The 25,018-nt window shown below is 42.7% G+C and overlaps 3 protein-coding genes and 1 long non-coding RNA gene across 35 annotated transcripts in view; 2 read left to right on the top strand and 2 right to left on the bottom strand.

The window, feature by feature from the left end:
* CORIN (corin, serine peptidase) overlaps positions 1 to 6,421 on the top strand; it is a 127,763-nt gene extending 121,342 nt beyond the window's left edge. For all 9 annotated transcript variants that reach the window (XR_014515340.1, XM_083458063.1, XM_083458062.1 and 6 more), the window contains 2 exons: positions 1,179 to 1,312; positions 2,242 to 6,421. Coding sequence is in view for 8 of the 9 variants with exons in the window: in XM_083458063.1 (XP_083314189.1) it covers positions 1,179 to 1,312; positions 2,242 to 2,424 (317 nt within the window). In the remaining variant the exon portion in view is untranslated. The remainder of the gene's footprint in view (positions 1 to 1,178; positions 1,313 to 2,241) is intronic.
* LOC310685618 (uncharacterized protein) overlaps positions 1 to 25,018 on the top strand; it is an 850,221-nt gene that overhangs the window by 756,347 nt on the left and 68,856 nt on the right. The gene's annotated exons all lie outside the window — the stretch shown is intronic.
* On the bottom strand, positions 4,745 to 8,986 carry LOC310685734. Its single transcript, XR_014515451.1, has 2 exons — positions 6,934 to 8,986; positions 4,745 to 6,522 (listed from the first exon to the last, which is right to left on the bottom strand). It is a non-coding gene; the product is annotated as an uncharacterized lncRNA (long non-coding RNA).
* Positions 9,534 to 25,018, bottom strand: part of ATP10D (ATPase phospholipid transporting 10D (putative)) — a 73,688-nt gene continuing 58,203 nt past the window's right edge. For 18 of the 23 annotated variants that reach the window (XM_083457996.1, XM_083458001.1, XM_083457990.1 and 15 more), the window contains 7 exons: positions 23,928 to 24,004; positions 22,571 to 22,696; positions 20,924 to 21,124; positions 19,901 to 19,981; positions 17,514 to 17,618; positions 14,748 to 14,935; positions 9,534 to 12,647 (listed from right to left, as the gene is read on the bottom strand). In XM_083457996.1, coding sequence (XP_083314122.1) covers positions 12,521 to 12,647; positions 14,748 to 14,935; positions 17,514 to 17,618; positions 19,901 to 19,981; positions 20,924 to 21,124; positions 22,571 to 22,696; positions 23,928 to 24,004 — 905 coding nt within the window. In that variant the 3' untranslated portion in view covers positions 9,534 to 12,520. The remainder of the gene's footprint in view (positions 12,648 to 14,747; positions 14,936 to 17,513; positions 17,619 to 19,900; positions 19,982 to 20,923; positions 21,125 to 22,570; positions 22,697 to 23,927; positions 24,005 to 25,018) is intronic. The other 5 variants (XR_014515337.1, XR_014515338.1, XM_083457999.1 and 2 more) reach the window with 3 other exon arrangements.

The raw sequence follows: 25,018 nt of genomic DNA, 5'->3' as shown, positions 1-25,018 counted from the left end.
TGAAGACAGTAGATTAAAATCTAAATAGAGATTTAAGTAATGAGAGCAAGACATAGTGCTGGGAAATGGTACTTGAAAAATCTATGGCAGGTGGTTGTGTAGCCTCTAACTTTCATAGGAAACTTTTTAAAGTTTTGTACAACAAAAACAACAATAATAATAATTTACTATTTCTACCCTGCCCATATGGCTGGGTTTTTCCAGCCACTCTGGGCGGCTTTCAACAGAACATTAAAAACAGAATAAAACTTTAAACATTAAAAACTTCCCTAAACAGGGCTGCCTTCAGATGTCTTCTAAAAGTCGGACAGTTGTTTATTTCCTTGACATCTGATGGGAGGGCCTTCCACAGGGCGGGCGCCACTACCAAGAAGGCCCTCTGCCTGGTTCCCTGTAACCTCACTTCTCGCAGTGAGGGAGCCACCAGAAGTCCCTCAGAGCTGGACCTCAGTGTCCGGGCTGAACGATGGGGGTGGAGACGCTCCTTCAGGTATACTGGGCCGAGCTATTTAGTGTTTTAAAGGTCACCACCAACACTTTGAATTGTGCTCGGGAACAAAATATGTTTTGTTTTCAAATTTTGAGCAGGTGGTCAGCCAGCAGGCAAATGTACAGATCATATTAGTGCCAAAGTAACATCAGTTCCCCACAAAGCAGGTTCATAGACCCTGGCAAAACTATTAATCTGAGATCATAATTTCATAATTTTGCCAGAGGCTGTGCAGCCAAAGAGGAGATTGTTTTGAATCTGCCCAGAGAATAAGAAATTGATTTTGTAGCAAGCTATCAAGAAAGAGATTTAAGGGGCAGTGCTTGATCACCCTTGCATGACAAAATCATGATGATGATACTCAATAAACTTTTTGCAGTTAGGAAAGTGACAACAGAAATGTATTGAAAAATGTGGAATGAATGAATGTTTTGTGGCAAGACATAGAAACACCCAACAAGCAATGAGCATCAGGATCATTGTCATGTAAATAAGAAAGAATGCTAAACAAAGACTGGACATAGTCTGATCTTTGTTTAAGCTTGGTGCAACCAAGCCAGGTTGAATGCTCAATAAACAGACTGCTAATAATCTCTTCACTTTATACAACAAAACAATGTGGATTTGATGGTATTTTTGCATAGCTGTATATGGTTTGACTAAAGTTGTTCTCCCCTACCCCATTTAGTGCCTTTCAAACTTCAGGAAGGAGAAGTTCGTATTATTTCCTTAGAACAGTGCCAGTCGTACTTCGACATGAAAACCATTACCGCCAGGATGTTATGTGCAGGCTATGAATCTGGCACTGTGGACTCCTGCATGGTAAGACAGTTCTGGAGAGAAAGAAACACAAACACAAGAACGTGCACATACAGAGAGAAATTTATGAAAACTATAGCTGCAAATTATGAGTACTCTACCCAAATTAGCCCAAATAGAACAAAAAGCAACTAGCTCACGCGATAGATGGAAATGGCTATTTTGTTGGCTTTGAGTCCTAAATAAAGGTAAAAGTTACTGTACCTTTTTTTACAAATCCTTCTCAGCTTAAAATCTCATTAGACGACCTGGAGAGATTGGCTCTTAGTTCAGCTTGCTTCAGAGGGTTTGTTGTGATGTTAAACTTCTATCCTAGCTCCCTGAAGGTAAGTCAGGTTATATAACAGCAAGCAAACAAAGAGAGCTGGGTGGTGGTTCTAGAAAAACCTAGAGCATTTGTCTGGTAACCATATCTTTCAAGCATCCCTCACAATGATCCTTGACACCATCTTGGCTGATGCTAGGAGATGTGAAGGGTTAGGTTAGGAGGCAGATACAGCCAAACCATTCCGATCTGGATTGTAAATCTAAAACCTTGAATTGTATCTGAAAGGATTATGGAAAGCCAATGCTGGTGCAGGAGCTTCACTGTGTAATGTCCTTGCTGCGAGCCATCCTCATCAAAAGACAGGATGCCATGTGTTGTACCATTTGCCTTTTGCCTTTTCCAAAACAACTGCATGAAAATCAAGAAAGGGCTATATAGCTACACGGCTGGTAATTGTGAAGACCTTGATACAGTGAGGAGTCAAAATATACCTAAGGGAGCACAGAGTGATTAGGTGATGCCAGTCCCCCCCATTAAAGACAGATCACAGGAACTATTCAATAACCATCCCGATCGTGTTATTTTCTATGATCAGTTCGTCCAGTTTTGTTGCTCACTCCCAAGGGCAGCCTTATGCTGTGGAATAACCTCTATATCTTTACAGGGTGACAGTGGAGGACCCCTTGTATGCGAGCAGCCTGCTGGACGCTGGACATTGTTTGGCTTAACCTCTTGGGGCTCTGTCTGCTTTTCCAAAATTTTGGGGCCTGGAGTTTATAGCAATGTGTCTCACTTCGTTGAATGGATTGAAAGGCAAATCTACATCCACACATTTCTTCTCCACTAATTCTTCAGGATAGGAATTCTGCGCTGACTGACAAAAAGGCAGCGCACCAGAACAATGAAGATGTTGAAATGAAGAAACCTGTTGAATTATAAATTCTGTGGGTTGCAGATGACAGGCAACAGAGCAGAGTAAAAGAATGGGTATATCCTCTGGTGCCAAAGATGCTTTCTGGGTAATTGGTCAAATATTTTTGTAATCATTTCTGGCATTTTTTCTTTAGCAGTGTTGTGTTACCTTTCACATACACTCACAACAGAATGCGTAAAGGAAAAAATAAACACATTTCTAATGTGGTATTTGAGATAAACCATTAGGGGTTGTGTAGAAGTACTAGCTTTCTAAAACACCAAGAGAAAAACATATATTTGCTGATAGAGAATTTCAGCTTCTATCTCTTGCAGTGAATAGTTTGTAAATTTGCAAAGGTGATGGGCACATCTATTCATAAGTAGTCCTTTTTAAAACTCTAGTTTGTCCTCTTGGTTCCACCAAGTTAATCTGGACTCCACTCACTTTAAGAGAATTGGGTGTTTTATGTGCTATCAAATTTTGCATGTTTTTGGATACAGATTTATTGCTTAATAATGACCAGTGGTCATCACATACACACTACAAGGGAAAGCAAAACAATACAGACACAGCAAACCTAATTCTATGGCAACAGTCAACCAATCATTTTAAAACAAGGTTGCCATAAAACGAATAACAGATTTAAAATCAAGAACCACCAGTATAACCCACAAAACTGGTTAAAATGATTTCCATACAACTTAACTTCTAAGACCAGCATGTTAGGCTTATTCTGGACTGAACAACCTAAAGAAAGCACTTAAGACTTGGATCCTTTTGCATGGAGATCCTAACCACAGTGGCTGCAATAGAATTGGGTGGTTTCATGGAATGAATAGATCCGTGTGCCAGTGAGAATGTCATATAATGGTTTCTTTTCTTCCCAAATTACAAGATGCAAAATGAAATCGCCTCTTAAGCAGGAAGTGGTCCTATAGCCTATTGTGTGGACAGCACCTCATCCCAATCCTTGCAGTGTTCTTAACAAGGTAGTCCTAACTTTTGCGGCATCACAGAGGTAACCCCATAGGATTTACAATGAAAACTGAAAAACTCTTGTAAGTCACCAAGTATCCTCCTGGAGTCTAAATTTGTTCCTAAAAACTATAAATAACCAGTCCTAAAAGCTATAGTTAAATCATTCACAAAGCCTCCTTGCTTAGTAAGACTATATTTTCCGACTAGGAGAATATCCAAGTTGGAGACTTTTCCTCTCTAGTCCCAGGCTCCAAGCCCATGGTGGCATGTGATTTATAATTTTCAAGATCTAGCTTTGTCATAATTCTGCCTTATCCCACAGGATCTGCAGGAAAAGGTGCGGCACACACCAGATGGTTGGAGAGCAGATAAGTCTTTCAGCTTCAGGAAAGATTGTTTTAGAACAGGCACCGCATTCAGGCAGAAAACGTGCATTATGGAATTCTATAAGGCCTCTCTGGGGCTTCTAAAACACAGGTTAAAGGCCACTGTCTAACACAGCAGTAGTTTCCTGGTGAGGTTGTATAGAGGAGCTACTTGGCCATCATCCCCTTCTGAGGAATTATAGGAGAGAAAACCTTGCCTGCCTCGCTTCAGTCTGCATTTGGGCAAAGGCTACGCAAGACAGGCAAACAATTTGTTTAGTTTTGGAATCTCTCATGGAACATTCATTAATTCAGCGCAGTTTGTCCCACGCTTATAGAAGTGTGTACTGCTTTGGTACAACCCATCTTGTGAAGTGGCACCTGAAACAATATAATGAAGCAGCTGTTTTGCAGTCCTCCCTTTGAAAACCGTAGAAGACTGGAAACGCAACCCAGTGAACGCCTTTCTAAGTCTACATACAGAGAGGTCTGAAACACATTTTTCAAAGCCGAAAGAGGTTTTGAAACACTGTTTGAAACATTCGGTCATAACCTGCAGGACTATCAGTCACATACTCCTGACTACTGTTACAGAACTCGTAACTTCGCCTCCTCTTTTGATGCACCTTATGGAGCTTGTAATAGACAAATGTCCACTGTAGTACTAAATGTTGCTATTTATGTGCATTGAAAAGCTGTATTTGATTGTTTCTACTTTCTTAACCATAGAAAACACTGTACTTTTCTGTTTTTGTCCATTCTGTGGAATTGGGGCACAGAAAAACTGAGCAAATTTCTCCCCTGGATAAGGTAGGTTGCAGGCATTATTGTCTTGAATACAGGTAGTCTGAACCACAACTGGTTAGTTATGAAGGTCCAGTCCACACTGACAAATTTTACCGTGTGACTCTGTATGTGGGTACACTACTGTATAAAGGAAGATTGTATATGGTTGCCATCTTCGTGCTTTCAGCTGCTGGAAAAATGCAGCCATTATCATGAAAAAGGCTTCAGTTTCCCATGTGTACAACTTGTATCATGCTAGCCTTTCCTTTCATGTACATGATCACATAAACAGGATAGCTGTATTCCTATTCAAACCATGGTTGTAGACAGTTTTTCTCCCAGTATACAATATATATGTGTGTAGCCCCTTTGCTGTGTGTAGTGAACCACCAAAAACTCAAATACAAGTATGGCTGCAGTTGAGAAAATCTACAGAGTTTATCATAGGCCAGTTGTGGACTGATCTGTAGGTCATTTGTACATTGATCTATGTAGGAAAAAAATCCTTAGCTACATAAATCAACATGTAAACTCGAAGAAGAAACTCTTTTAAACTAACTTTTAGAAATTAATCTTACAAATTACAAATAGATATTTAACGTTCGTTATCCTAGACAAAGATTTTAAAAAGTATTCCTGAAGGACACATTTCAAAAACAAAAGTCAAGTGTTCATAAATGCAGTGAATTTGCCATAAGCTCACCATCACCATCTAGTGCCATATTTGCATAATGCATTTAAAACACACTTAAAACGTTATATTTGCAGCTGTGTAGCAGAGTCCTGGATCTAGCTAACTGGTTCAATTCAGTATGTGAGGTTCTGGCCTGCCCTATTCCAGTTGGTCTCTCCTCCCTATAGCCTACTCTTCCCCAATTTTCACTCACTGCATAAAATACTTGGGAATTCCTGTTCCCTAACCCTGTTAGGTTTCCCCCCTACCTTACATGTGGTCATCCTGTGGTGCGCAGACTGCATGCAGCCCTCGGCCAACTTTTGTGAATCCCTTTGGAATCTCCAACTGATTCCTCCCACCCTGTTGCTCAGCTTTTAGCCCTAGGAATAGCTTCTCAACCTTCCTAGCACTGATAAGCGAGGCAGCAGGAGGGGCATGATATGATCTCCCGATGCCTGCAGAGAGAGATGGGGATGACGAGGAGGAAAAGTGTCTTGGGGAAGGGGCTCACCCAGGCCTCACCCACATTCACCGCCTGCATGCAGCCTCCCAATTCACAGACCACCATTGCATTTGACCCTCAGAGGCAAAAAGGTTGCCTACTCATCTTCTAGCCCCTCTGCCTTCATGGCCATTCGCTTATTAGCTCTGCATTGTCTTTGCCATTCTTTGAGAGACTGTGTGCTAGGGCTCATATCATATTTCTCCTGAAAACAGTACTCTCATTTCACTCTCATTTCCCCCACAACATTCCACGTAGAGAAAATATATTTCTATTATTTTATACATGGTATTTTTATACTGCTTCCCCCCTCCTATGTATGCTTATGCAAATATTTGTATGTGGTGTGGGTTTTAAGGAACCAGATGTCATCCGAAGTGTGGTTTTTAAAGTACCAGATGTCTCCAGATGTGTGGTTGTAGAGAGACAATCAAATGTATCCAACAATTGTGAGAAAGGAGCCTTTGATGAGATTCGTACTCCCAGTGTTGTTTTACTGCCGCTAGGAAAGCAGCATATGTAACCAATGTCATGTAAGCAGAATGATTTGTTTTAATTTAAACCCAAAGTGAGCAAAAATGCACATATTTATTTTTTCAAAATAAATTCTGTGAACAAAAACCGTTTCAGCTCCCCTTCTCCCTTCACAATAGCATATCGGATTGAATAGAGGTTCTGAGCCATTCTCTTTGTGCGCAGATCAACTGGCATCTCTCATATCACTGAAAGAAAAGGAGTGAGTTTGTTAATACCCACTGAGTTGTTGGGGCCTTGATGCAGTAATAACATATGGGATCTATTAAGATATGGTATTCTTTTTGTAATGGAGAGATATGTTGTAGACTGGCCATGACATGTAAAGGAATCTTATTTAGATCTTATTAGCAGAACACCTGGGAGTCTCAGGGGCTCCATTTCATATATTTAGGAGCATCATGCAACTATAAACAAATTAATAGTGTAGATAAAGTAATATAAAATAATTACTAATAATACAGTAATAAAGCAAATACTAAAGTATATATCTGGATAGGCTTGTTTAAATAATAAAGATAGGTTTTAACAGGCTTCTAAAACAGTATAATGTGAATGCTTATCTAATGGTCAATAGGTAAAGCTGTTGCATAGCTTACCTCTGTTGTAAAGAGCATTGTGAACTCCAACACACAACAGCTCCAGCCAGCATGGAGAATGATCAGCGATGATGGGAGTTTTAGACCAACATCTTGAAGACCAACATCTTAAAGGAAGAACAACACTGATGTGCCTTGTTGACAAATATATGGATGGAGTGATGAATACTGGACAATTTCAGAAGGTAAGACTCTTTAATTAACCTGGCCTTTGTATCGATTGCCTGGCTCATTGTAGAAGAGCATGTGAAATCTCATTTTCACCATGCAATAGTCATGAATGCACCCCAAGTCCTTTAGTTGCTGTGTCCATAGCTAATTTCATTCGCTAATTTCAGCAGCAGGAAAAGTTAAAATAAAAAGGTTGTCACTCTAGACATGTGCATAACCACAGCACATTAAAGACTTGCTGTGAAATGAGTTACACAAATGCAGTTAATTTAACATATATTAGGATGTACCATTTTGTGGCGTGCTGGAAATAACATCACTGGGCATAATGGTTAAAAGATTTACATTTAAATCCAAAACTATTGTGATCATAGAAGCTGCTGTTGACTACATGGTTCTCCAAAAAATGAGGAAATGTGCAAAGGTTTGCATGATCAATGCATTGTTACGGGAGTCTTTCACAAATGGTGCCCGCTGGGTGCTTTAGACTGCAACTTCCACCAGCCCCAGCCAACATAAAGTTGTGGTCCACAGCATTTTAGAGGGCACCAGGTTGGGAGAGGCTGTTTTAGAACATGGCCAGCACCTACGGTACAGGTAAATAGTGATATCAAAGATGAATATATGCCAGGCCAGTGGTACTCAAATCTTTTGAGTGACCACGTTATGCAACAATTCTTTTTTATCATCTTTTAATTAATGAATTAGTAGTTCTCCAGGTCAGCAAGGTTGGAGCTTTGGCAGTGAAGCAGGCCAGAATGGGAGTTTATCTAGGAGCTGGCAGTTCCAACTTTTCCTGACTCTCACAGACAGACCCTAAATCCAGGATAGTCTCAGTAGCATGCAACTAGCCTGGCACCTCAGTGGTAGCTCTGAAGCTTTTGTGCGGCTTGCTGTCTCTTCTGCTCCTGTGGCACTTAGGAAGAGGAGGGAGGGCCTGAGAACTGGCCAGGAACCCAGGCAGCTGATATAGGGACCTCTAGCCCTGAGCCAATCTGATTGCTCTTCAAAGTCATTGATGAGGTGAAAAATCTATTTCTTGCAATTAAGAGATCACTATTCATCAAAAAAAGCATTGCAGAGCTGAGCAGTATTATACAGGACTATTTTTGAAGGCATTTCCTGAAATGGTTTTTCCTGTGGTGCTTTCCCTCATTTCCTAACAGGCTGAGACGGCACATGAAACAATCACCTTTCAATATGTGCTTTGCAGTCAAGCAACCCCAACTTCATAGTATCAGAGGCTGTAGAAAATTGATTTAAGTGCTTCAGTAGCTGCTAAAATGCTTAAAGTTGTAAGTATAGTGGGGGTTAAGTGTTATTTAAGGGAAATCCTAATCAATCAATGATGGCGATATAATTGCAAAGTGCTTTTTGGCTAGTAATGTTCTTCTAGTCACCACCTCAACTGTGGAACTGAAACATATAGGGCAGTTAATCTTTTTCTAACAAATAGGCAGTCCCGAAGCGTGTGGGTAGACTGGACCACATACATACCTTCCATGGATGCATCAAAGACCTTTGATGGAGTATATCCCATTCTGATGTTTATATAGCAAATAATCTTCTGAATTGGGATACTCCTGTGCTACTAAGGCAACATGACTGCACTTAGGTGCTAGATTTTTTTTGCCGTAAGTGACTTTATGAAGATTTAACATTCACCTATAAATGACCTGAACCAAAGTTTGTTGTAATTCACATGCAGGTCTGCCAATAGCCTTGGACGTCTGCTGGGACTATTGATTCCTACCCTGCCCTGGGTTTCCTTTCGCCTGCGACTCGTTTGAAGAATGGTGCAACAGCCAACTTGGTGATCTTCCATGCTCCAGACTGGTGCTATGTCACTGTTGGAAATAAACAGTACTGCTTACTGCTGCCAGGTAAGTCCACAGAACTGGCGGGCATTGATGTAGGAAGGGGCTCACCAGAAATTACTTTGCCAAGGACCTTCTCAAACCTGAGGCAGCCTTTCTCAGGTTACAATGCTGTGGTCACTTACCTGGGAGTCAGCTCCACTGAACTTAATTGGAATTTACTGTAAATCCTACTGAAAGCAGTGAGATGCGTTAGTTGCGAGTGACAAATGCAGAGCTTGTTTCCGTCTGGAACTCACCAGAACTCAATTCCGGCACCTCTTAGATGGGCGCCTATGCCATTATAAGAGAATGAGTGAGTTCTGGCCCCTCTTTTTCTAGAAAAATAGCACTGGACAAATGTTTCGGTGAGATGCAGGAATGACAATTTCGATGAACGCCAAATGGTCCTCAAGCTTCAGTTTGCAAGTGTTATTCAGAGACCTTACAGTGTTTGGTTGCAGACTTAGGAAGGAAAGTTAAACATAGCCCCGCAACACCCTGCCTGCCGCAGTTTAAAGTTTGTCTCATGTAATTTATTCATTTTGCAAACATAAAAAGAGAATACTAAAATGGAGCTCAATGTTTAGCGATTTATTGTCAGCGGCTGCAGTTTCTGCATGGCTCAAACAGGCAACAATAAACTTTCAAAAACAGGCAATTCTCCCTCCCTCCCCAAGAAGGCGTGCTAAATTCCCCAAATCAAGCTCCCACTGTGGACTTGGATAACAATACAATACTGGATTTTGTTCCTATAATTTGTTTTATAGAAAACATCTGGCTTCCCCCCCCCCTCAGGTCCCTCTTTTGTTGTTATTTTTGCACTAAAAAGGAACAGAAAATGGTAAAGGGGTTGATGCATTCTTCTTTAGCATGTGCGGTCCAGCGAGATAAAAGGAATATGAAAAAATAAGACTGGCACATCTAGGAAAGCAGGACTTGGCTCCAGTTCAGGTTCATCCAAAATCACGTTATCAGCTTAAAAAACTGTGACCAGTTTGTTTGTTGCTTGAGTAGCATGTAGAAGGGTTGCCCAAATCAAGTACACACTTCCTTCTTTATGGTGCTCATGTATGAAGTAATCATATGATTCAGGCTCCATGACTTAAAATAGATTGCATACTTGTGTCTTTTGAATGGTGGTCTGTGCAGTCACAATTACAGGATCTGCATCTGTGTACAGAAACTTCCTGCAGGCGCTTCCTGCAGCCAATGGGAAGCCAGCCAGTGTCGCGGAAGGCGGTCCCCTAGCGGGCAGTGGGGGTCCATGGGCTGGTTAAACGACCCCAATGGGCCGCTTGTGGCCCATGGGTCTTATGATGCCCACCCCTGTTCTAGAGCTTAAGCCAGGGAACTGGCACTCACTTCTCCTTCCCAGAATGGAAAGATGCCCTTGAGGCAGGCATCTTCCACTGCTGTTAGACAAGAGGGGCACCAGCAGCATGGAAGGATGCAGTGCAGTGCTTTGTGTGGTTACTCAAAAATAGGTTGGACTGAATCCCATGGGACTTATTCCATGTCCCAACAGGGATTGGGAACCTCTTGTCCTGCAGGCCAAATCTGGCCTCCCCATTGGGTCAGCAAAGTCACTTTGGCCAAGGCACATGCACCAGTCTTACACAGCAGCTAAGGGCAGGACTTGGCTGAAAAGGGCCTTTTGACACTCAACTGATAGTTGAGCATGTAGTGCTGGGCTGTGGCAGGTGTCAATCACATGCCACTATGGCATCAGATGATTGACAGGGCCCACGTGTGTGCCGAAGCTGGCAAGGGGAAGTGGGCAGGAGATAAAGATCTGGCCCATAGGGCCAAAAAGTTCCTACCCCCTGCCTTAAAAATTGTGACACATGATTAGAAACCAATACTTTCAATATTTGGTGTTTATATATTTCCACATGCATTGTGGAGAGCATAGCAGAAAGAGCATGTTTCAACTGGACACAGTGACACAAAATCAGGTCATGATAACCTGGAGTCATTATCCTGCAAAATTCAGTTGCATATTGAATAGAGATTACTATTTGTTATGGCAAGGCAATCTTCAATGCCAGCTGGAAGAAACCAGTATTTTAACTCTGATGGGAGATGCTAAGTGGGTACAGCTGCAGATAACAGGAATTATAGTTAAAATCAGGCTACCCTCCCCAAAAGGTCTGAGTTACAGGTAAAACTGTGCCAGAATGGTTCACATGTGGACTAAATGGAAGGTCTTTCTCTTAACATACAGGATATGATGCAGAAAGGTCTTAAGGAAATTTGTGCAGTAAATCTTGTTTAGAAGTGTTTTTGATTACCTATGCAGTGCTTTCATCCTCTTAGGGATTTCCTCAGAACCTTGGTAAATTAATTCAGAATATGTTCAGTTTAGCTGTGTCCCTAGCAGAGTAATGAACCAACGGAATCACCCCACCCCCAAATCCTAAACATTTTAACATCAGTTTTTAATGGAACATTCTTTTAAGCAAGGGTAGTGAAAAGTCTGTTATCTGAAAGCAGCAATCTGTTTGCAGAGGGAAAGAAAGGAGGAGCCGCACCACACACCGTTTACAGTACAAATATTCATTTCTAAAAGAACAAATTTAACAGTATTCCTTCCATAAGGAAATAAAAGCGCAGACAGTTTCTCACATTCACATAATCATCATATATACAAAAATGCTGTGCTTGTGTAGAAATGTCTTTCCTGCGTCCTCAGCTAGTTTATTCTCCAGAGAAGTGGCTCCTATCATCTATGAATCTTGCTTCCATAAATACTGTTTTATTATGAAAGTGATTTAGGTTTTGCACAGCTGTTTTCAGAGGGAACTACTGTGCATCTTGTTAGACAGAGCTGCTCTAACACTGACTGCCCCAGAACCAAACATTATAATAACAGTAGAAAGAATAAAGTCAAAATTCAGTAATCCCAAAACCTCCTTGCCTGGCCAGGCTTAAATATCTCTTCCCATGCTATCAAGGCTCATATGAAATGATTTATCCATCGTGGAACAAGGGGCAGCATTTCTTTGTTTGCTTATATCTTGAACAAATTATTCTAAGTACTTTTTTGTCTATAAAAAAAAGCACAAGCAGTGGGTGGTGGCTGAATTTCATATAAAAAGAAGAAAAGTCATGTGAGAAAGATCATTTAAATGTACCACCCTTCCTCTTTTGGACATTAAAGCATAAATAACACTCTATTTTTGGCAGAGTGTTTTAAACCCTCCTATATGCCCTAGGCAGAATCCGAATCAGCCTTATTCACGAGAGAAATATCAGTGTGGTCCTCTTCAGAAGTAAAGTCTAACCCTCCAACTTAAGAATCACTAGCTCCATATGTGATGGAATAGAATTCCTTTGAGGGTCTTAAACATTTCAGTGCCCTCACAACTCAGCCTGCCGCCATTTTCAGATGTGCCTTGGGTGCCTGTTCAGACTGTCTCCAACATTGTTACAAAACGGCACTAGCTGTATTGGCAGCAGCAACAAACCACCACACTTGATGTTGTTTTCTTTTGCTGAGTCTTCAGAATCAGCAGACCCAGAATCCCCATTTGTCCCTTGGTGATCAATTCTACCCCTCACGATGGGGCTACACTTGCACTGCGCAGCAGACTCTTCCGTCCTGTAAGGACCCGGCCTTCCAAGTTCTTGGCCTTTAGCAGTGGAGTTGGAAATGCTGTGGCCTGGATCACCCTGAACAAATACCTACAGTATAAGGAAGGATTCAAATAAGCTGTGTAGGCATGGATTTAAATTGGTTTGAGGCAAAGGGCGTCCTGTGAAAAGGCATTCTTCTCAACAGTGTGCTCTTATTAACCAGGTGGTAATAAGGCTCCTTCCCTCCCTCCCACCTTTATCTCAACCAATTACGGAAAGGATTTGGGTTACCAAAAAGAATTACTTAAGTTTGTCCTAACAAATGTATCATACTGAAACCAATGCCGAACTGAATGTTGGAGAATGGTTTAAGGATTATAGATGTAGGCAAAGTTTATATTCTAACTCAGGCATCCCCAACCTTCGGCCTTCCAGATGTTTTGGACTACAATTCCCATCATCTCTGACCACTGGTCCTGCTAGCTAGGGATCATGGGAGTTGTAGGCCAAAACATCTGGAGGGCCACAGGTTGGGGATGCCAAAAAAAAGCTCATGTTGGCAACAGCAACACATGAGATCCTATGGTGTTACAATAGGGTTGCCATATTTCAGAAAGGTTGTTGAGCTTTTTCGGATGTTATTGAGCTATTTTTAAGGGAAATCACCAAAAATGACACTGCCGGTGTGGGCTACCATACATTCGGATTTTCCTGGACGTTTCAGCAATTTCTGCCTGGACACTGCTTCCAGCCGCAGTATTCTGGATATGTCCTGGAAATTCTGGGCATATGGCAACCCTGGTTACAATGGCACTGTGCTATTACAGTGGCCTTGGGCATGGGGAAGCCCATGTTCAAACCTCAAATCAGCTATGCATCTCAACAGTGGCATTTAGCCACCTCCCCTGCCTCACAGACTTGCTATGACAATAGATCACTTCTTCAAGTTCTTTAGAGGAACTGCGGGATACAAATGTAATATAATAGAAAACCAGCAGGATAAAATCCCAATTACCCCCAAATTCCTCCTGACTTAAGTGTTCAGAGCCCAAGGTAGCAAAATCTGGATATTGACTGAAACTCAATATTCAGCTTTTAAGGAGATGTCTGAACTAATGTTACACACTATTCAACCATTTTGACCAGAAACTTGAAAAAAGTGTGGATGGGTGTGTGTGTGTGGTCCCTTTATAAAATTTAGTTCTTAGAATCCAAACTACGAAGATACTAAAAAAATTGATGGGAAAGTGCTGTAATTTATTACCCTGGATATTTTGGCCAATAATTCCAGAGTCCAGGGTATTCTGTATTGGAGACACTAACCTATTTCCCATTGAGGTGATAAAATGTCTGGGTAGTACCACTTTAGACTACAAGTGGATGTCATGCAGCAGAATGTTTCCCCAAGGGGGGAAAACAAGCCTATCAAAAGGCTTGATGGGCTAGAACAGGGGTCAGCAACCCGCGGCTCCGGAGCCGCATGTGGCTCTTTTACACCTTTGCCGCGGCTCCGGGGCGGATACTAGCGAGGGGAGGAGGCGCATTGTGTGCCCCGACACTCCCCACTGTGGTGGGCGCTGTACTGGCTGTGACGTCGCATGGAGGCGGTGCGTGCGTTAGTCACGCACAGTCCCGACATCACCTTCCCGCCCACTGTCAGATCGCGGCTCCGGAGATATAGTTGTTTTAAATGTTGCAATGGTTTTGCGGTTCCCCGTTTTTGTTTCTTCGGAAACGGGTCCAAGTGGCTCTTTTTGTCTTAAAGGTTGCAGACCCCTGGGCTAGAACTATTCTTGACATCTACTTTTCTTTATGGAATGATTTTGGGGAGGTCAGGTTGGGATAATTCAAGTATGTGAGCACCCACTTGGAGTCTGAAGTGGTACAGTCCAGACCACGTGTTTACCACCCCAATGAGACTTAGACCTAAAGTGAAGAGTGACCTCTTTTTGCTTGATTCAGCATAGCTTTTCTACAATGGTCAATAAATCTTTAGTACTGCTAAGGTGTTTTTTTTGAAGTGAACAAGTAAAAATGTAAAGCGTGAATGTGTTTGTATCATATTCAGCAGACGGACAGAATTAGCTGCAGTTCCCTACTGACTTTACGTACAGGTTTGTTGCTCTGTCACATGTGACAGAAGAATCACAGCATGAACACTGAATTTCTATCTACACCACAGTGCTTGGTCCCAAACCAATAAGATACCTTGGAAGAAGAGCCAAAAGAGTCGCAAGCGTGCACACCAGATAAAACCTTGGAGTAGACAAATGTTTCTGAATTATCCAATATGGATTGGCTGGTGGGTTGCAGAGGATGCAGGTAGCTCCAAAGGTCCCAATAATGCTGAAGAACAGGAAGACGCTACCAGCTAGAACAGAGAAGTGTGCCACATTCTGAAATTAAAAAAAACAACAACACACACCACAGAAGGACAAACTGAGTGAGACAGAATCTGCTTCCATTTCTGAAGAACTGAAAGGCAGCGGTACGAGCTCAGAGAATCACATATTCATTCACCATTCCAAACTAGCATTGTTTCCATGGTTCTTAGCCCCAATGTTTAAGGGTGGGCTCATGTAACTGTGCTGCAGGGCAGCTGCTTGAAAGGTCACTGTGTGGCACCTGTTAACTGGGGAAGCAGTTGTCTGAAGACTCCACCCATGCAGTTAAGCTGAGGGCTAACCCCCCCCCTTTGCTTCTCCAGATTTCCAAGTAGCCATGGGTGGATGGGCTTAATGTGAACAAAGGCTGCAAGCAGCTTCTTCTGATTTGAGGAAGGTCCCATATAGTACCCATCAAAGTTCCCACTTGTTACATGGCCAGGCCCAACGGGGTGGGGGAGGCATGCTGCTCACTGAGGTCCAGCGCTGAGGGCCTTCTGGCGGTTCCCTCGTTGCGAGAAGCCATATTACAGGGAACCAGGCAGAGGGCCTTCTCGGTAGTGGCACCCGCCCTGTGGAACGCCCTCCCACCAGATGTCAAAGAGAAAAGCAACTACCAGACTTATAGAAGACATCTGAAGGCAGCCCTGTTTAGGGAAGCTTTTAATGTTTATTAGGTTATTGTATTTTAATGTTCTGTTGGAAGCCGCCCAAAGTGGCTGGGGAAACCCAGCTAGATGGGCAGGGTATAAATAAATTACTACTATTATTATTATTATTATTATTATTATTATTATTATTATTAGTGGCAGCTCATTCTCTGCTAAGACAGAAAGGGTGGTTTCATTGCTCTTCTGTGGCTGCCCAGGTCTGAGGACAGAAGGCACTGAAGCCATTCATTGGCCTTTTCTTCATAGTGCTGGCTGGCGATGCCATAGCCCTTTGCCACAGCTTTGGCCCAGCAGCACCCTTAGATCAAGGGAGGCCGAGGATGTGCCAAGGTGGTTCCCCCCTTCTTCACCCACTGGGATTACTTCCTTCTTAACCCTCCCTCACTGTGTTGGGATTCACAAGGGGGAAAGGTCTGAAAGAGAAGCACTAGAAAGAAGTTCAGCAGGCTTATTAATGTGGGAAATAATCTTGCAGCCTCCCCAAAATTTCATATTAGGTAAGCAGAGGGTTACAACACAGGGCGTTTCCCTTTAAATTCCCAGAAAGGGCAGTCTGGAAAGTCATATCCCCTGCTTGCCCTGGCAGGAAAATAATCCTTGCTACCTCCTCCCTTCTCAGTGTTCAGTCTCCTTTTCTGCAGTAATAAGAGGCAGCTATTAAGCCACCCCAGTTTCTGCCTCTATCCAATGCTGCCATTTCAAAACAATAATTTTAGTTAATTTGGGCAAGAATTTCTATTACAAAAAGCATTGCCCTTGTTATGACATCATTACTAATACTCTCTAAAGCAGGTGTGGGTGGGAAACCTCTGGCACTCTTGCTGAACTACAACAACTCCCATCATCCCTGGACATTCTTGCAGAGGCTGATGTAAGCTGTAGCAGCATCTGAAGGGCCAAAGATTCCCCGCACTTGCTCTAAAGGTAGGAATATGGTTCAGGGGAGGAACTTGCAGATGGGACAAGCTGGCTTCTGAGGAGTAAATTAGCAATTAGTTCCCTGCCTCCCTCTCTCTTCCTTTTTCTCAGGGGCTGTTCACAGGTTCTGAGAAAAAGAACTGGGTGGCAGAGGGATGAGATGTTGGGCAAGATAAGACTTCACCGTGGGGGTGGGGGTGTGAATACTCTGTATCCAATACAGTGGTACCTCGGGTTAAGTACTTAAATCGTTCCGGAGGTCCGTTCTTAACCTGAAACTGTTCTTACTTTAGCTAATGGGGCCTCCTGATGCTGCCTTGCCACCGGAGCCCGGTTTCTGTTCTTATCCTGAAGCAAAGTTCTTAACCTGAAGCACTATTTCTGGGTTAGCGGAGTGTGCAACCTGAAGCGTATGTGACCTGAAGCGAATGTAACCCGAGCTACCACTGTAAATTTAGAGAGAAACATGGAGAGTGGAAACTTTTCCCTTCAAACTCTTCTCCCACCAAAGTTCCTGCAGGAGCTTTGCTTCACATTTTGTGAAAGGAAATGAAGGCCTCTTCCTCCCCTGGAACTAACTACCCAAACTGATTGTGTTCAGCTTTCGCCCTGAAGGGAACTCACCCACAAATGTTAAAGAATGGACCCTATGGGGTGAGGTGCAAGACAGCTCATGTCTTCAGTACTGGCATAAAGGAAGGAAAACACTTTTGGTAAGAATTGGCCCGATTCTCACGTTAGTTTTGGACATGGCAACATCATTCTAAGATGATTTTTATCGTGTCCATTTGACATGTCAAATGATACCCATTCTAACCGTGTGAGTGCATATCTATCTCATCAGCTACTGAAGACTGCTGTGGTGCTGCAAATACCATCCCACACTTTGTGCGGGCACATTTAAGCATCAACATCCACCATGTGACGAGATGATAAATGTTAACTTGACCCTGTCCAAGAGCAATTTGCAAGGTGAACCTTAGAATGAACAACGTACTCACCAAAGATTTGCTTTCAATCACGAGGTGTAATAATATTGTAAAAAACATGGAGGTGTTAATAGGACACCCGAAAGAATAGAGGTCTATATCAGAGCCACTGTAGGTCTGCAAAGGAACAATTATTTAAAGTTTATGTACTCTGTGATTGTATTCCCCCCTTTTCCTTAAGATTTCTTTAAAGCTTTTTCATGAGACAATAAGATAAAGGAAACTAATCTAAATAACAAAAACGAAGAAGGAAAGAGAAAAGAAAACACAGAGTCTTCTCTTAAATGTAGCTCTTAATCCTTGTCACCAATAGAAAATGATGGACCTTCCCAGCTCTCACCTGGGAGCTTTCCTTTCTTCTCCCAGTCTTTCAGCCTGGGAGGTCTTTAAGCAGAGGCTTGACAACCATATGTCAGGAGTGCTCTGATGGTGTTTCCTGCTTGGCAGGGGGTTGGACTCGATGACCCTTGTGGTCTCTTCCAACTCTATGATTCTATGAGATCTTCACTTCCCTGCCTCTCACTCAGGGTCCTGCCACCAACCATACACCACCTTCGTGTGTGTGTAATCCTTGGACCCCAATAATGGCTCAGAGCAGAGGACACAAAAGGGGGGGGGAAAGAAAGAAAAAAAGAGAAAAGAAGAATGAAAAATAAATAAAAGGACTCCTGATTTTACATCTGCCCACTGCATTAAAGAAAAATATATTCGTAACATTTGCCCTCGGATGACATCCAACTGTTCTGCTTTCTGTTAAAATTTTCCCAATCTTCAGACTCAAATGTGTGAAATCCGTTCGTTTTTCTTTTCACACAAGAAGTTCAAATTCTCTATTGTTAATAAATATGTGTAATGATTTTTCTCCAATCAAACATAACCACTCGGTCTTCCACAACCACAACTTCCACTTGGTCTTAAACAATAATAAATCTTTCTATCTTTGTCCATGTACGAGTCTCTCCACGGTGATCATATATTGAGAAATTATTCCATAGTTCTTTTCTTGCTACGTATCCATTAATTCGCACCCAGTTCTGTATCTTCTGTTCCCGTTTCCTGTTGCGTTCCATCCTTATCTAAAAAAATTACCTCTTCCATTTTACATTTCTTCTATTCTTTTCCCAAGGAAAGTACCAGAGTACCTTTTCCCTCTGAGTTCACTCCAAGTTGTACACAGAGTCCTTTCTCTCTCAGCTCTTATCAATGCCAGATCCAGATGTCTACCCATGTCTCCATCCATAACTTCATTCTACTTCTCCAGAATCACCACACCATATGTCTGTTTTATTCCTCCAAACACTTGTGTAAAGGACCTTTCCAATGCACCATCTATTCCCTCCAACTCTACCATTTGACACTCTGATTCTGCCAGTCCTTTATCCATAATTTTCTCCAAAGTCTCTGTATCGTCTCTGATTCTGCCTTTCATTTCATTCATTCCTGGTTTACTTTCATTTCCCACTGGATTAGACCTCAATGGAACTTTAGTCAATTTTACTTGCTCATCAAGCATGCCAACAGTCAGTGGAATGCCCAAATATAGGTATACTTGCCAGACCGAATGTTCATGATCTTATTTACAATTCAGTCTCATTACATCTCCTGTCTCCACCTTAAGATCTTCACAGCCATATCTCTTATTAGAATAGAGAGGTTCCTTTCCCGTGGGCGAAGTATCAAGTGGCACATTTACTTTTGATTTCTAAGCAACATTTTCATTGAGAAAACAAAAATGAATAACACGAGATAAAAATTATTGACACACACAAGTGTCTCGTTCATTTGCAACTTTCTTTTCTCAAGCCATTAAAACAGGCTTTTGGTTCTGCCTTCAACCCTTTAATAATCGACTTCTCTTCCCTTCTACTTGAAGCCAAAAAGCAGCTCATGCATCAAATGTAAATTCCCACTGGCAGATGGATAAATTTCTCTGAGTTATAAATTTCCAGAAATAATTAAGAGAGGCTTTTGCAAATCACACGCACATCAGGGCTCTTATGTGGCTTTTGGGCAAGATGTAGACTCCTTGGTTCTTAAGTTGCTTAACCCCACCAGAGCTCCCAGAAGCTGACAGTTTCTTGGTCTCTTGACACAGAAAACAGCTTTTTCAGCGCATCAGAGGTTGGACCCCTATTCACTCTTTTTCCAGAGTGAATTTGACAGTTGAAGTTTACGCCTGGCTATCATCAATTATCATGGAATTATTTCCGTGGACTGCTGACAACAGAGATTCAATCTGCCATGCCCCACCCACCCACCGGAAGTCCTCTGTGCTTGTATTCCAGATCATGAGTACTGTAAGCCTACTGTTTTTTGAATATGGAGGAAGTTTAAAGATCATGCAAATAAAAAGGCAAATAAAAGATAGAGACAAAGGAGTAAAATATCCTAACACTTACCCAGTAAGGGATAAAAAAGCAAACTAGACTTTGGTAAAAAGCATCTAATAAGTTCATTATGAAGGTTGTAAACAGGTATGGCTGAAAAGGAAAGACAGGAGAAACACTTATTGAGGGTGGGATTCACCTAATGAGCCCCACACAAGCACTTCTGCAATGGGTCTCCCCCCCCCCTCTTAAATTGGGTTAAGGGGGTTCAGGAGAACCCCCAGAAGAGGGTTATTTTGAATTCTACTCATAGTTTGGGAAGATACAGATTCTTCTCATTTTGCCTTGTCTGCATGTTTGGAAGCCTGAAAGCCTTACTGAGCTTCCAAAAGCTCACACATACAGTATCACCTTCCATGATCCAGGTCTCAACCTTCAGTGAGAGAGCCTGAGTGAGTCTGCAATATGCCCAAGTCACAAATGAGAGATTAAAGGGAGGAGGTGAGCCTAGTTATAAGACTAACACTTGCCGGTATATAAAAATGCTTTTAAATTACCACAAATACCATGGTCAGGCAGGAAGTGTTTGAACCTCTTTGAACAAAAATTGGTTCAGTAAAAAAATCTGTTGTATTTTCAACAAACCAACCAACCAGAGATACTCATTGTCAGAGCTGCAGGGGGGGGGGGCATCTCAGGCTGGTGAGACAGTATAGCAATCTAATCTGGAACCCCTCCTAGAGTGTTTCAGCTTGACTTTGATAGCATGCATGTCTAGCACACAGCGTACAATATCCCCACATTTCTGCTGAGGCCTTCCTCGCCATGCTGGAGAAACACAAATAAGCAATAGCAGACTGTGTGATAGAAAATGGTAACAGGGCATCCATCAAATAACTCTTTGTGTATAAACTATGTTGCCCTCCTAAGGCCACCTACATTCATTGGCTGTAAAGCCAGTGAAGAATGATGCCTTTCATCTCCACCAGATTATTTAACAGGAGGGAATGTTCACGTTTAACTGGTAAGGAATGCACAACAGAGAACATGTGAGTCACTTCGGCTTTCAAATATTTGTAAGAAGCCAAGAAATACCTCGTTTCTCTGACTAGCCTTGTAAAGTTCTGGCAAGTGCAACAGGACTTCTGCGGAGACGTCTTTGTCCAAAACACCATAAATGACAGGTGGTACTGATGTGAAGAGCAGATTGAAGAAAATCAAACTCCAGTAGTCGGTCATGGGTGTTCCTGAAAACCCACAGAAGAACTGGAACCAGAACAGGAGGTTCACATATGCCTGTTAGGAACAGAGGTGGGAATTAAAAGGTGAGAATCTATAAATAAGAGCCAACAGGAATTATATATACTGAGTCAGACCATTGGTCTGTCTATCTCACTTTTGTCTACACTGACTGGCAGAAGCTCTTCAGAGTTTTGAAGTTCTCCACCCTACCTGGATTAACCTGGGACCTTTTCCTTGCTCCACTACTGATGTACAGTTCTGCCCCTTTGCGGGAAAGAACTGCAATGCCAAATTGTTCTTATAGTGGGCTACAGAAATGCTGAATGCCAATGATACGAATCTGTTGTCCTAGAAATGGTACTAAGGGCTCAGGATTGCAAATACTGCATTTTCTCAGCACCAAACACTTAAGATAATTTGGTGAAAATGTTGACTACCAGTATGAAGATAGTGATGGGATGCGGGTGGTGCTGTGGGTAAAAGCCTCAGCACCTAGGGCTTGCCGATCGAAAGGTCGGCGGTTCGAATCCCCGCGGCGGGGTGCGCTCCCGTCGTTCGGTCCAAGCGCCTGCCAACCTAGCAGTTTGAAAGCACCCTCGGGTGCAAGTAGATAAATAGGGACCGCTTACTGGCGGGAAGGTAAACGGCGTTTCCGTGTGCTGCGCTGGCTCGCCAGATGCAGCTTTGTCACGCTGGCCACGTGACCCGGAAGTGTCTCCGGACAGCGCTGGCCCTCGGCCTCTTAAGTGAGATGGGCGCACAACCATAGAGTCTGTCAAGACTGGCCCATACGGGCAGGGGTACCTTTACCTTTATGAAGATAGTAAGACACTACTGTTACGAACTGCCTGGAGAGAGGGCTGGCTGTAGCCTCTAGCCTTGTTAAGCTGAGTGCTAAAAGTGATTCCTGCTTTCCCAGAATTTCAAATAGTTACCAATATTTAGTAATGCTTACTTCATTCCATGGTCAGAGTTTACAGATTATTAGCTCTCCAGTGGTTAGAGCTGCAAGGGGGGAAATTTCTTAAGTGAGTGGCAAAGCAGCTGAGCTTTACAGGAGTTACCATGTGGTTACTGCTTGCCTCTGTCTTAACTCTGTAACATAATGAACTCATTTTGAGTTCTTACTGCTCAGAAGTAAACCTCAAAGTCCACACTCAACATCGAAACTGGCAAGGCCTGTCTGCTTCAGACACGCTTCCCCAGGCAGAAACGGCATAAAATAATCCTTTGATAATTTGCAGGTTTCAATAGTGGCGCCAACTTGTCACAATCTTCTTAGTGCTAACAGACAGCTTTTTGGCATAGACCGTATTTAAATTTATTATAAATGCCACTGGAGCAGTGACCCTTAACCCAAGGCGGGTGGGCAGACTCCCATTTCTGCTGCTGTAGATTCAGAGTACAGAATTTACTAGCGTCCTTCGCCTGTTTCTAATCATTAAGAAACTGTCCTTCGGCAAGGTCAAACCCATTGAGGCATCCCCGGAAGCTACATACCAAATTCTTGTAAAAAAAGTAAAGGATCATGTTCGCTAATCGCGTGTAACACCAGTGGCCGTGTACGAAGAGCAGCTTGCTGAGATGTCTGAACTGAGAAAGCGCAAAATCACTCGCCAGCACAGCCTGAAAACAAACATGAAATAAATGAAATACAGCAACCGAGAAAAGAGCTACAAAATGAAGTCAGGAGCTTTCATTGACCACTCCTGCATCCCACTGAAGCTGACTGCACAAGTCCCATTGGCCAAAAATACAAATATATGTCTCCACAAAGGTTTCCTTGTAGAAGTCATGGTCTTGTGTATACTGTTATACTTCTCTCCCTTTCTAACTCATCCTCCACTCATCCTCTCTTTCCCTTGATTCGGACCCACACTTGTCAATCATCATTTATTGAGCAGTCTCTTATATGCCAACTAATCCACCCTCTTAACATGAGGACATATTTTAGTTCCTCACGAATCAAGGAAGTTGTTGATCTTTGCACTACCAACTCATAAATTATTACACTGTTCCCATGAATGACTTCTGTGACAACTAAAGCCACCTGAATGAATCCTCTTCAAACCTCTTCAGATATCTACCTGAAACTGCTTCAAACATGCTCCACGAAGATGCCCATGGTTGTACAAATTCCTAGGTCCTCTGATTTCAAGGAACATTCTCCTGGTATATAATCTGATTTCTTAGGAACGTATGTCCATATTAGAACCGAATACAGTGTAAATATGGCTCTTAAGGCCTTTGCAATAGTATAATAGAATTGTAGAGCTGGAAGAAACCATGAGGGTCATCCAACCCCCTGCAATGCAGGAATTCTGTCCGCAGACATCCCTGAGTGGGCATGAACCACCAAGCTTCTGCTTAACAGCCAAGACACACTGTCCCACAGGTTCCCTACAACACCATAGTACTTGTATTTCCAATAGATCAGCTCTTTTGACAAAGACCTCTTGCAAATTCTAGGGTTTGGGGTATTCAGCTTTTGATTCCACTACCAATATACCGTATTTTTTGCTCTATAAGACGCACCAGACCACAAGACGCACCTAGTTTTTGGAGGAGGAAAACAAGAAAAAAAATATTCTGAATCTCAGAAGCCAGAACAGCAAGAGGGATCGCTGCGCAGTGAAAGCAGCAATCCCTCTTGCTGTTCTGGCTTCTGGGATAGCTGTGCAGCCTACATTCGCTCCATAAGACGCACACACATTTCCCCTTACTTTTTAGGAGGGGAAAAGTGAGTCTTATAGAGCAAAAAATACGGTATTCTGCTACCAATAAGTGTTATGGCTCTCACAGTCCTCAATCTATACGCAACACTGCTTCCATTTACAGTTCTCTCAATCCGTCCTACCTGCATGCCTTCTTGGCCAGCGATTCCAATTCCAACATCAGCAACTTGGATCATACTAACATCGTTGGCACCATCACCTTCCAGGAGAAGGAAAAGAACAATGTTGCAATGAAACTGACACCAAACTGGGAGGGGTGGCTAACACCCCAGAGGACAGGATCACACTTCAAAACGACCTTGACAGATTAGAGAACTGGGCCAAAACAAACAAGATTAAATTTAACAGGGAGAAATGTAAAGTATTGCACTTGGGCAAAAAAAATGAGAGGCACAAATACAAGATGGGTGACACCTGGCTTGAGAGCAGTACATGTGAAATGGATCTAGGAGTCTTGGTTGACCACAAACTTGACATGAGCCAACAGTGTGACGCGGCAGCTAAAAAAGCCAATGCAATTCTGGGCTGCATCAATAGGAGTATAGCATCTAGATCAAGGGAAGTAATAGTGCCACTGTATTCTGCTCTGGTTAGACCTCACCCGGAGTACTGTGTTCAGTTCTGGGCACCACAGTTCAAGAAGGACACTGACAAACTGGAACGTGTCCAGAGGAGGGCAACCAAAATGGTCAAAGGCCTGGAAACGATGCCTTATGAGGAACGGCTAAGGGAGCTGGGCATGTTTAGCCTGGAGAAGAGGAGGTTAAGGGGTGATATGATAGCCATGTTCAAATATATAAAAGGATGTCACATAGAGGAGGGAGAAAGGTTGTTTTCTGCTGCTCCAGAGAAGCGGACACGGAGCAATGGATCCAAACTACAAGAAAGAATATTCCACCTAAACATTAGGAAGAACTTCCTGACAGTAAGAGCTGTTGGACAGTGGAATTTGCTGCCAAGGAGTGTGGTGGAGTCTCCTTCTTTGGAGGTCTTTAAGCAGAGGCTTGACAACCATATGTCAGGAGTGCTCTGATGGTGTTTCCTGCTTGGCAGGGGGTTGGACTCAATGGCCCTTGTGGTCTCTTCCAACTCTATGATTCTATGAAACTGGTTTGGGCGGGGGCGCGCTAATGCACTGCACACAGACTTGACGAAAGAGAAAAATAGATTGAAATTTCATGGCCTCACAAGATGTGATGTTAAATACAAGTGC

Source organism: Podarcis tiliguerta (genome assembly GCF_965153285.1).
Source record: "Podarcis tiliguerta genome assembly, chromosome: 9".
In the NCBI taxonomy this organism is placed as follows: Eukaryota; Metazoa; Chordata; class Lepidosauria; order Squamata; family Lacertidae; genus Podarcis; species Podarcis tiliguerta.
The sequence above is the reverse complement of the archived record's forward strand: the minus strand, read 5'-3'. Positions and strand labels throughout refer to the sequence as shown.